Source organism: Strongylocentrotus purpuratus, unplaced genomic scaffold (assembly GCF_000002235.5).
Source record: "Strongylocentrotus purpuratus isolate Spur 01 unplaced genomic scaffold, Spur_5.0 spur5_scaffold_14, whole genome shotgun sequence".
NCBI classification, from domain to species: Eukaryota; Metazoa; Echinodermata; class Echinoidea; order Camarodonta; family Strongylocentrotidae; genus Strongylocentrotus; species Strongylocentrotus purpuratus.
Genome location: NW_022145599.1, coordinates 30,723,762 through 30,737,186, shown reverse-complemented (window position 1 = coordinate 30,737,186; position 13,425 = coordinate 30,723,762). Strand labels below are relative to the sequence as shown.

Below are 13,425 nucleotides of genomic sequence, written 5' to 3'. Positions count from 1 at the left end.
TGTTGGTGTTACCCTGGCAGAGGGAATGAGCATTGATAAGTATTTATGTCCTTTCTGCAAGTGTAGGTAACCCATTTCCTTTCTTCTTTGCAGTCATGGAGACGTTGGAGATACATGCAGAAGGATTTGAAGGCAAAGGAGTAGGATCCCAGATCCCTTAAGTGTGAGTATGGGGCTACCCTGCACTGAACTTTTCAGAGGGGCAACCATAGTTTTTTCTTTAATTTTAGCCAGGTGGGATAACAAACTTTTGTATATTCAGTCTCTTTACTAATGAACAATTGACAGAACTTAGCAGAAGATTTAATAATATTGCTGTATTTGACTGTACCTCTGATTTTAATTCATCAGATGACCTTTTCAAAGTCCGGATAGATGTGGATGGTTTGAGGGCAAGTCTAAACACGCCAAAACACTGCCGGAGTACCTGAATGAGTCGGTTGGGATTGATGAATCTGGAAAATCATGCTCATTGCAATAATCTGGTGTTCTATGGAGAACCTGAGAAAGGTGATGTTTCTACACTCTCAGTCATGAAAGATGTGCTTAAAGATTTTTTTGGATTACCTTCAAAAGATCTCTGCAGTGAACGGTGCCATCGCACTCCTACAAATACTGCAGCTTGCCGTGAAGATCTTGACGCCAAGCCACAAATGATTCACATCTATTTAAATTCTTTCCAAGCCAAGGGAAAGATGAGACAAAGCTGTGTTAATAACTCCAAAGCTTCAAAATACAAGGAAAGGAAGATGTTTGTGTCTGATGACTATTCCTGAGCGAAAAATCGCTAATATCTTGCCAGCAGACGCGGTGGCTGTAGTGACATGTGTTTGCCCTGTGTGCAGAGCGTCAAGGAGAAGGTAGAAATTATTTTGGTTAATTATTTTATGTTTATGGTGATTTATTTTTCTCATTCTAATACATTTTGGCATTTACTTTTACCATGATTCATTTGGACTTCATTTGGACTTTATTACAAATCATGAAGTTCTGAATAAGTTTTGTTTGATAGTGCAGTAAAGCACTTCTTGAATACTGGACTTGTTCATGTCAGCTGGCCAAATTAGTGTTTAGTGTCAGAAATCAGTCTGTATTGTACGGAAGCGTTAAAGTGCCATTCTACTTGACGACATGACGAGATATTTTATCTTGTCAAGTCGACTTAATATCCATATCAAGTCGACATGTAAAGATATTTAACCTACCATGTCGACTTATCAACTTTTATTAGTCGACATGGCGAAATAAATTATCTTGCCAAGTCGACTTCACAAAAAGTTCATGTCGTCATGGCGACATAAGTTATCTTACCAAGTCGACTTCTAAAAAAATACATGTCGCCATGGCGACAAATATTATCTTACCAAGTCGACTACACAAAAAGTAATGTCGACATGGCGAAATAAATTATCTTGCCAAGTCGACTTCACAAAAAGTTCATGTCGTCATGGCGACATGTATTATCTTGCCAAGTCGACTTCACAAAAAAAGTTCATCTCGTAATAGCGACATAAATTATCTCACCAAGTCGACTTCCCAAAAAGTATATGTCGTCATGGCGAGATATGCAGCGCGCGTACGTGCAGTTCATTCACAGTCGACTAGTCTAGGTCTAGTGACTTTAGTCCTGATCCCGGTCCCTCGATCGCCTCACGATCACCATTGATTGTGCACCATACCCGTGCACAATATGGCTTCCGACAGCTGTAGCAGCCTGGATGAGGATTTTGTTCAGATTCTCGTCAGATCTCGCCATGACAACATGTACTTCTTACGAAGTCGACTTGGCAAGATATTTTTATTTCGCCATGACGACATATACTTTTTGGGAAGTCGACTTGGTAAGATAATTCATGTCATCATGACGACATACTTTCTGAGAAGTCGACTTGGCAAGATAATTTATTTCGCCATGACGACAGATACTTTTTGGGAAGTCGACTGGATAAGATAATTTATGTCGCCATGACGACATGAAATTTATGCGAAGTCAACTTGGCAAGATAACTTATTTCGCCATGACGACATGAACTTTTTGTGAAGTCGACTTGGCAAGATAATTTATTTCGCCATGTCGACTAAAAAAAGTTGATAAGTCGACATGGTAAGTTAAATATTTTTACATGTCGACATGATATGAATACTAAGTCAACTTGACAAGATGGAATATCTCGTCATTTTGTCAAGTAGAATGGCACTTTAACCCTTCCGTAGTATTGTTAATTTGTGTAATATGTATTTGGGCATTTCCACGGTAATAGGGTACTTCTGTGTGTGAAAGAATAAAGCGCTTACAGAAAAATTAAATAAATATCCTGTGGCTTTCTGTGTTTTTATTTTCATTGTTGATGGTATAAAGAAATAAAAAAGACAATTCCATGCACTAATAATGTCATTTGGTTGTGTTGTCCTCTTTTCTTTAATGATTATTATTAAAAATTCCAAAGTACAATCAGTAATTGTTGAGTGGTGTGATTTTGAGGGTGATGCAAATAAAAATTCTAAAAAGAAATTGATGTTTCATGTTTTGAAAAGAGATTTTGATGCGGGTGGATTACGGCATTGATCATAGTTACGGCGATTGAGCTTTAAAGAGAGAGAGTGAGAGAGTTGAAAATTACATTGGCTGAATGAGAGATTCTGTCCACCTGTGTTACGTACGTTCAGAGTGAATTTTCCCACAATTATTAGTTGTGTCACCCAACAGTTTTATGTGCTTTGCAACTCTTTTGATGAAGGTTGAAATGTAGACCAAGAAAAAAATCGTCAAAATAAACGCAAATAGAGATAAAATCTATTCAAAATTTGGAGTGCAATATTCGGTCCAACTCACGAACGTACGTAACAACTAAAAAAACGGACCGTGGCGTCCGCGAATATGACGCATGGATAATCCACGTATCAGTCAAGTGAACCAAGGCACTGCATGCAACGTTTGATTGTACTTGCAATCCATGCGCTGACTTCTACAATCGCGGGGCCGTGTAGCTCTATATAACTTCTGTCCAGTTTGTGCGTACGTTCACGGTTGCTGGTAGTTAGAACGACACGTACGCACGATGGACAGAAATGCTATTCGGTCTTATTTACGTACGTTTTTTCGCGGGGTTTCGTGAGCAGCAGACGACATCCGATCGTAATCATTGGAGTATCAACTCAACATTAGATTAGATCTAGGCTTTGAAAATCGTGGAATGGTACGTATTTGTTATTCAAAATCTTTTTGAAATACAGTAAAAGATCATGTTTCCGAAAATGAGTCATGTGTAACTTTAGTGGTGTACGATTATATTTTCCTCTTCTTGTCTAGCTAGTGGTCTGCTAGTGCTAAATTTTAACGTGTAGTGATATTATTACATTACAGTCCCATATGTAGCTTTTCATGTATGCAACACTGGTAACTCTCGCCGATCTCGCATTTTCAATAGGTGCAACCGCAACCCAATTTAGCTGCAGATGATACCCAGAATGATGTGATGACCACCAGACCAACTGGAGATGATACCCAGAATGATGTGGAGATCACCGCCGACAGACCAGTGGCAGATGTTCACCAAGCAGCCGATGAGTACCAATGTGGAGACTTTGTATTGATCAATATATCAGTCGGCAAACGTGGAAAAATTCTGGAATACGTTGGAGAAGTAAGTTTGTATGGTTTCATTTACTTGCAAATTATTTTTATGCTTAGCTGTGAAATAAATGTAATACGAAAATCATTACAAATTTCTTGTTAAGAGGATTGTTGAGGAATTTATTTAACATTGGAATAACCTGCACAATAAATTATTTTACTTTTCAATGGATGACATTTTATACACAAGAATTATTTCATTATTGAGCCTACACTAAATTATACAAAATATTGCATCTACATTACCTGAGTCATATCATTGCATTGATACTTTACAATCCTTCTGTTAATCATTTAATGCCTTCATGTTTCAAAACCAGGAAATATCTATCTGTTTGGAGTGAAAATGTGCATGATTACTATTAACGTGAGAAAATCTGAACAAGTCAAAAAAGAAAAAAAATACAAATACATTTAAATTTGAATTAGCACAATGGATTTTAAACTCACGATTTTTTTCATCTTTAATTCTTTTGATTTCAGGTGAAAGATGTTGTGGGAGAAGATCTTGTCATCAAGTACATGGCCAAGTCGGAGTCTCATCCGGGGCTATTTATATGGCCAGCACGTGAGGATGTGTCTCGGGAATGTAGAAAACAGATAGTGAAGAAAATGCCTAACCCTGTCCTTCGGGAAGACATCAGCAGCACTAGATTACAATTTTTCACCTTTGCAGAACTCTCCCCAGAATCATGACTTGCTCCATACAATTTATGAATGTCTTATTACTCATAGATTGGTTAATAATGAATCGAGTCATTCCAACTTCTTCAGAGAACTTGTGTAAAGTCCAGCACACCCGATATCGTCCCAAACCATCGGTTTTAAAATCCTTACAATATTCTCTGACTCTCGTGTAAGAGGAAAACCTAGAACTGCGTGTATTGATGTTAAAAAGGAGACATGATTAAATGGCTGGATCGTGCTAATTTATTGTTCTCACGTTGTACTTCAGTAAGGTTTTAATCACCTCAATAGACTTGTGTGTTATGAAAACAAATAAAATTCATGGAAAATTGGCACAAAGACACAATTATTTACTGAAAATATTTAATGAATGCTCAATTGAATTGATGCATTATAATATGCAAAATAACCCATTGAGTATGCAGTGTCAAATCTTTTTTGAATTTCAGATCTGAATTACATCAAAATGATTGTTATAAATACATGTATTTGATTTGAACTTACTTGAAATGAATGATCATAATTTTGAGCAAAAATAGAATTAAATAGAGCATTTATGAAAAATGAAGAAATATAAAAGGTAAATATCATACACATTGTAGTTAGCAGATAAAAGAACTCTAGAATAAAAGCATACAAATCCTGTATAGACAATTTGTAATTAACGACATGATGTTTGTGAAATATCAATGAATAGTGTTTGCCTTTTATTCTATATTGTGTCAACTACTTTCCCAGTCTTGATGGGAATTGATTACAAGCTAATGCTTACATGTAGTGAAATGCATGCTCAATTGTTTAACAGTCTGTTATTATTGGGCTCTGTGTCCGAGACACATTTTGGCTACTGACTATTAAAGACCTAGACTACTTTTAAATTTGTATATAAGGTTTTGTGAAATTTCAATTTCAATGAAATGATTAGTGTTTGCCTTTTATTCTATATTGTGCCAACTTCTTTCCATGTGACTATAGTTACTATCTTATCATTTTTTAAATTTGAATTTGCAATTCAGGTGTTCATAATTGTATAAATTTATATAAATGGTTCATCCATGGACAATTTAAGTTGTACACTGAAGTTTGTTGCTTGCTTTTGCAGTTGGTCAAAAGATTAATGAGAGGTGAGATAAGATTTCAAAACTATCAATTAATCTATTTTACAGATTTACAAACCGTATATCAGTTGGCAAATTCATTGATTTCATTATACTTAATAATTAAAGACCATTCACATTTCACTTATTCTCCACAATTTAAAATGATCAATACAATGAAACATTTTAACCTATGCAACGCTTATGAATATATTGATTATGAAATATGTGTCCCAAAACAGAATTCAAACAAACGTTTAGATGCCTGTTCTGTCCAACCGTTACATACGTTCCCTATTCTTATTAATTGGTTCCAACATGCATCAACAATTATAACTTCTAGATTTTATTTTATCCTGGAATATATGAACATAGCATCAACATCCAGTACACAGTGACACCAAATTAATAGAGTACGCACCATTAAAACATGTGTGAAAGATTTATTCATTCAATAATACATGATACATTGCAAACATTCCTTAAATATTTGTTTTTCTGATTCACAAAAAAAGCTATAAAATTTTTTTAAAAAAGAAGCAAATTCTGAGATGATTGTTAAATTGATGTTTTATTGATACTTAACTCACATGAATGAACATTGCATTTATATATTGAGCAAATAATAAATCAGAGGTAATTTAAGTTACAAATTTCTGTCCAATGTTACATACGTTCCCCCCAATACATGTCCTACTTTACGACCTCTGCAAAGTTAACATGAAATCACACTTATCTTTTCCCTCATAAATATATAGAATATAGATATTGGACAAGCAAAGGGAGAAATTTGATTGCTCTAGGGGTGAAAACAATTTTGACCATATTTACATCACAGAAGTACCCACTTAACATGGAAATGCCCATTTATATGGGACAGCCAGTGTATGTGCCTCTTTACATTAGATAGACTGATAAGTGTTTCTCTCTCTTTTCTCACCAATGGCTTTGTGGGATAGAGACATGGTTCCTCCCAAGAGACCTTTATACCCTTTTCACATCTATTTTTCTTAACCCCGGACTATCCTTAACCCCATACTATCCTTAACCCCATACTATTTTTTTTGCTGTTCACATCTATTTTCTTAACCCCGGACTATGTGCTTAGCCGGGGTTAAGAAATTTCACGCGATTCACACTACGTTCGCCTTAGCCCCGGACTATTCGATAGCTCATGAATATTAATGCTTTTGCTACCGCGCATGCGCCTTTCGACTAAATGAAGGGGAAAAACCCGCGCGCTAAATATATGAACTGCATGCATAGCGCGCGATAAATGCAAATTCACGACCACACGACCACGCTGTCTGTGATTGGCTGTTGCTTAGCCCCGCTTCTCCTTAGCCCGGTTCGGATTCACACTACGCAGCTTAGCACCACAATTGCCCGGCTAACCCCGCAATTGCCCGGCTAACCCTGCTATTTTGCAGGGCCAGATAGTCCCGTACTATTTGTGGGGTTAGCCCACTTTGGCAAAACGTAATGTGAACAGAAAGCCGGCTAAAATTACCCCGGGTAATTGGTGGGGCTAAGGAAGGAATTGGTGGGGCTAAGAGCCCCCTTAGCCCCACCTATTTCCCGGGGTTAAGCAATATTTGGTAGATGTGAAAAGGGTATTAGAGGCTCCCAAGGGTGCTGATGTAGCCAGACCAGACGGCGGCTCCAGTTCAGGCAACCTCCCCCCACGGAAGCGACGTGCGGGGAGATATGCTGGCAAGCCTAGGACGCACCACATGCAGCAATGTCCTTACCCCCTCTTGCTCAGTACAGACAGTGCGTATATCCATCAAGAAAATGGGAAGAATCAACAGAAACAATTAAATAACATCATTTACACATGATTCTAAATTCTATCTCAATTTCCTCAGATTTCAAGGCAGCAGAGTACGATGTGATCTTCATTTCTCTAGAGGCTATTGAGGTATGGAGGGAAACATGGCGGTCCAGGATATACAAAGACGCCAAGTGCCTCCTGGCCATTAATGAAGCACATTGTCTGACAACTTGGTAAAACAACAAGGCAGCAGAATATGATGTGATCTTCATTTCTCCGGAGGCCATTGAGGTATGGAGGGACACATGGCAATCCAGGATACACAAAGAAGCCAAGTGCCTCCTGGCTATTGATGAAGCACATTGCCTGACAACTTGGTAAAAAAACAAGGCAGCAAAATATGTGATCTTCATTTCTCCAGAGGCCATTGAGGTATGGAGGGACACATGGCGGTCCAGGATATAGAAAGAAGCCAAGTGCCTCATGGCCATTGATGAAGCACATTGTCTAACCATCTTGGTAAAAAAACAAGGCAGCAGAATATGATGTGATCTTCATTTCTCCAGAGGCCATTGAGGTATGGAGGGACACATGGTGGTCTAGGATATACAAAGAAGCTAAGTGCCTCCTGGCCATTGATAAAGCACATTTTCTGACAACTTGGTAAAAAAACAAGGCAGCAAAATATGTAGTGATCTTCATTTCTCCAGAGGCCATTGAGGTATGGAGGGACACGTGGCGGTCCAGGATATACAAAGACGCCAAGTGCCTCCTGGCCATTGATGAAGCACATTGTCGGACAACTTGGTAAAAAAACAAGGCAGCAGAATACGATGTGATCTTCATTTCTCCGGAGGCCATTGAGGTATGGAGGGACACATGGCGGTCCAAGATATACAAAGAAGCCAAGTGCCTCCTGGCCATTGATGAAGCACATTATCTGACAACTTGGTAAAAAAACAAGGCAGCAGAATACGATGTGATCTTCATTTCTCCAGAGGCCATTAAAGTATGGAGAGACACATGGCGGTCCAGGATATACAAAGACGCCAAGTGCCTCCTGGCCATTGGTGAAGCACATTATCTGACAACTTGGTAAAAAAACAAGGCAGCAGAATACGATGTGATCTTCATTTCTCCAGAGGCCATTGAGGTATGGAGGGACACATGGCGGTCTAGGATATACAAGAAGCCAAGTGCCTCCTGGCCATTGATGAAGCACATTGTCTAACCATCTTGGTAAAAAAACAAGGCAGCAAAATACGTAGTGATCTTCATTTCTCCAGAGGCCATTGAGGTATGGAGGACACATGGTGGTCCACGATATACAAAGAAGCCAAGTGCCTCCTGGCCATTGATTAAGCACATTGTCTAACCATCTTGGTAAAAAAACAAGGCAGCAGAATACGATGTGATCTTCATTTCTGCAGAGGCCATTGAGGTATGGAGGACACATGGTGGTCCAGGATATACAAAGAAGCCAAGTGCCTCCTGGCCATTGATTAAGCACATTGTCTAACATCTTGGTAAAAAAAAAAAAAAAGTGTATTTCATATCATTAGCTGCTATGTGATTTGGGTTATGTGGATACAATTAAAGATTTGCCAACATCGAAGAATGAAAAAGTATTTATGGAGCTCTCACACTCTGCCGTGTAGGCCTACCGTCCACCTGCCGGGCTATTAAAAAACAACAGAGTCCAGAACGTTGGGTTTTGAGCAAACTTGTCCCCGGCCGCAAAAAAAAATTCATAAAATTAATCTTTTCACCGTTTCGTTGCCATCTTCTGACCGTTCTCACCAGGCGCATACCGGGTGTTGAACGTGCTTCTACCGTCTTCACCGCCCAGATTGAATTTTGTTGAAAATTTTGGCCGTTTCCATACCGGGCCCATACCGGGTCTCGAACGTGTGCACCGGGTTTGTAGCAGCCACCTACCAGTCACTTTAATAGCGTCCCCTCACCGCTCGGAGCGTCCTGTGAGCGAGTCCCCGGACTGCTGACGTCATGACACGACTGCCATAAATACCCCGATTTGAACGGCAACGGTCAGTCCGCTCTCCATTTTTCTTCAAGGAAACTCCACGACACTTCTCCTCATCTTTTGATCACGTATTTACTGCATTATACACCGATTCGGGCGACTTCTGGTGGAAGTGCGCCCTCATAAGGTGACGCCATAACTGGGGGGCGTCTGACTGCAGCTAGCTAGCTTACATTGCATTGCAGCGCATGCAAAAGTGCAGCGCGCAAAAATATATGCAAGAAAATTAAGCACTGACGTAGTGCAGTTTGATACCGTATGTTGCATTGACCTCGTCAGCTCAATTAGATCTTCTTCTTCTTCTTCACTTGGTTGTCTCCAGTTTGGAGAACTGCAGGTGGTGCAGGATGACATATATATCATGCAGGACTACGTTGACATGGTGACATAATACTACGTTTAACATGTAAGTCAAGTACAAAACTGAGAGAAGAGTTGTAACTGTTAGTGTTAGAGTTCTAATAATATTTGCCGGGACACACAGAGCGTGTGTACGGTGTACCGTTGTAACGTTACGTTAGACCTATGTTGAACAGACATAGATCTAGATTCTAACTGGTCTAACGTTAACAGTTAGGGATCTAACAGTTAAATCTAATAATTTCATAATGGATATTATACTAGAGGTTATAAGGAAATGGTGTGTTCATTTATTTAGGAGTTCTTTCGTGGATGGAACTTGTAGTTGGGTGGTACGGTCGTGAAGGTGGTCAGCTGCAGTGGTCTGAGTGATCAGGACAGGGACCGTGTGGGCCTGCCTTGATAGACAGTTCTTCTGGTACTCTATTTCAGGAGGTACGATTACACAATGTTTAATGTTTAAATGTTTTCATGATCATTGTTGTATGAAGACTTGCATGAAAATAACTGAATATTCTATTGGTTAATAATTGGTGATCTATACAGTAAATTCAAGTATAATGTTATCCATGAATTTTATGTTTAATTCATTTATGATATCTATACATATGACACAGAGAGTGATGTTATATATTGTAAAGCAAACTGGTTAATAATGGATTGGGTCGTGTGTTATAAGGTCGCCGCCTTTTGCGTTACATGCCAAGTTTACTACGCACAGCGCCTTCTTCACTTCAAAAACCTGTATCTCCTAAAGTATACACCCTACCCTACAAAAGTATACATTTTCTGAAAGGAAATTCCACAAGGAATCTAAATCTGCATTAAAAAAGTATACCATGTGCAAGATAAAAAAGTTACGAGGACTAGACATCTAGTCTGAAGAAATTTACATTTTTTTTTAAATCTCATTGTTTTTATCATAACAATATCTACATCACCTAAATGGCAAAAATATTGTTATATTCTGGTAGAAGACATTAAAACCTTTCAAACAATGTATAATTCCCTATGGTTTACAGTTTTAGAATTAAAAATACTATGACCTGAACTTTAGCATTAAACAAATAGCGATTTTCAAAGTTGTTAGGTGGTTGGATCTTGCCAAGTACTATTGCAACATTAAACCCATTTTTTAGTGATATGATGGTATAAAGCAGCTCATAAGCTTCAATTTGGTACCAAATTTATAGTCATATTCCAAAAATTGGCAGAGAAATTTAAGTTTTCCCAAAATCAACCACAAAATCTCAAATTTCCCATTGACTTTGTACAGGCTGCGCCGCTTCCGGCACCACCCCTACTGTCCCCTACTTAAAACGTCGTAACTCCGCCAGAGTCTAGAACAATGATATTTCACAGGGAGCTAGCACACTAATTGAGCTTCAAAATGATACCAAACTTGTTAAATAAACTTTATTACTTTTGGAAAAATTTACAAATTAATGCTGAAAAATAGCAAAGAGCGTAACAGCACCACCCTATTTGGGTGGCGAGCTCATAACACACGACCGTTGTTTCTTGAAAGCCTTATTGTTGGGATGATTTAAATTAATCAAGCTAATAGTGTCATTTTCTTCTGTTAGGACAAAGAAAGAATGATGTATTGAGTATTTGAATTATCAGATGCTAAGTTAGATATAATATTAATAAGGTGAAGACTAATGTGACAAGACAAAGCTTTGTTGTTGGTCTTTAAAAGTGACCTCTTTATTGGTAAAAGGAATAAGTGAGAAAAACTTGATTGCACTTGGTTGATTTAGGGTTCATTCTTTTTATTATAGGTGTTCAGCTTAATACGAGATGATGAGCTGTATAGCTATTGATTTGAAGACATCGTAGCTACAACTCCCCTCCCCCTCCCCCTACAATTTCCAGACCAAGATGGATAATTGGGTCGACGACATTCGCCAGTGGCCTTTTTTAACAGATCAAGGTAGGCCTGTGATTTGTACCACAAACAATCACGAAGACGAAGTAAAAAACAATTCTTTTTATACTAGTCTAAGTTAAGTCTAACAAGTCACAATCGAGATCGGCAGCCTTGCATACCTTCAGTGACTCGATCAAACAATCTAAAGTTATGGGGCACTTGACGGCGAGGCTACTCGTCAGCTGCTGCTTCGCGACCGGCGGAGAGCCGCTGATTGTAAATTGTCCGTCGCTCCAGTGGAGTTTCGGAGTAAAATATTTGTGTTAATTCACCTTTTTCTCGTCAGTTTTTTTAGATGATAAATGATATGGATACCGTCTTCCCTTTTCAATTCTATAGACTAAAGTAAAGTGAATTGTTTATTGTTATTGTCTTCACTTCGTGAATTTTTACAAATAATGGTTCACATTTGTACAGTCAACAAAAAAAGAAATTGACCAGTAATGTATTTAAAAACTGAAAATGAAGATGAATACATCATTAAATCCTGATCATCCATGCACACTGATGCATGACATTGATAAATTGCGTTCACATGCAATTTACTTACTTATAATAGATCTAGATCTAGACCTTCTAGACTCTAGATCTAGATCTATATGAATTATAATTTTTTATTTGTTTTAATTCTTTTTAAATAAATTAAATATGGATTCATGGGGGGATTACAGCAATGGCCATATCTAACAGAAGAAGGTATGATGCAATATGTAGTTCAATTACTTTTTACTTAATTTTCTTCATAAAAAAGTGTTAATCTGATAGAGTATTGCCAATGGGGTTTCAACAGGGAAGATCCGCTTCATGTTGCTGCATTGCGGTATGTGTGTGTGTGCAATTGTGCATGGAGCACCCGGGAGAGCGAGATAAAGAGTGACTGCAATCATGTTCAAGCATGATAAAAAGATGATAGGTCTACCATTAAAAAAAAAAAAAATGTTTTGTTAAGTTTCTTTTCAAAGATCTATGTGCTTACAATGCGAATGTTGAAATTAATAAAATAAAATGAAATGCAGGAACAAGCAAAATACGTCTCAAAATGAAATTAAATTTAAAAAAAACAACTTTAAACTGTAAAATCATTAGGCATATGTACTACATAAGAGGAATTAAATAGTATTTACTTTTTCACCCTTTTTTCGGTAGGTATCCAGGATTACTTCTTAAAGCGTTTGGCCTGTGATGAGCAACCTAATGCTAATTACCGATCTCTGATTGAGGGACAAAACTATCTAAGATCTGGATGGGTTGGTCAAATAACACACGGTTTGCGAAGTACAGAGGTCATCGTGCTGAAGGGAAAAGTGCGATACTCCCAATCCATTAACAAGTACCATGAAGTAGAAGTGACAATACAAAGAGTTGTTGCTACCTTGTTTGGCGTTTAACAATAAGGGATAGAGCAACGTCGATCTGGCGCTGCTCAGTGGCTGCCGGGCTCACGATCAATTGGGCAAAAAGAATTTCCGTTTCGGTTTAATAAAATTTGGAGTGGACTATTAGGCTATTATTATTATTATTAAATACTTGAAGTTAAATGTGACTGTATGGCTAACCAAGGCAGATGCTGCAGCCACACAGCAGGTCTTGCTTACAAGATTAACCAAGCCGCTCTCAAAGGCTACATTGGTGTAGCATGTACAGATGTGGAATGCTTGTGGAATAAGTCAACATCAACAAATGTTCTCCCAGACTCTGTTGAAAACATCCGTGCTGGAGACAACACTGTTGCCAAATCAACATTTGCAATAACCACGGCATTCGAAACAGATGAAGATGTCATCAGACATTTAACAACTGATCCAGTGGCTGGCCTGGCTGCCATCCCTGGGACAATCTTAAATCATGTTCTCAAGGCTACGGCAGTGAACTTTTCATCAGATAAGGCCCATTTAG

General features: G+C 38.3%; 1 protein-coding gene and 1 long non-coding RNA gene across 2 annotated transcripts; both read left to right on the top strand.

Moving 5' to 3' along the window:
- Positions 1–3,087: 3,087 nt before the first annotated feature.
- Positions 3,088–5,389, top strand: LOC105445991. The gene is made up of 3 exons (XM_030984711.1): positions 3,088–3,197; positions 3,429–3,644; positions 4,118–5,389. Exons 1-3 carry the CDS (start codon positions 3,195–3,197, stop codon positions 4,328–4,330), a joined length of 432 nt encoding a protein of 143 aa, XP_030840571.1. The 5' UTR covers positions 3,088–3,194; the 3' UTR covers positions 4,331–5,389.
- A 4,161-nt stretch (positions 5,390–9,550) lies between these two features.
- On the top strand, positions 9,551–12,786 carry LOC115923635. The gene is made up of 4 exons (XR_004064026.1): positions 9,551–9,642; positions 9,895–10,031; positions 11,381–11,532; positions 12,676–12,786. It is a non-coding gene; the product is annotated as an uncharacterized LOC115923635 (long non-coding RNA).
- The last annotated feature ends 639 nt before the right edge of the window (positions 12,787–13,425 follow it).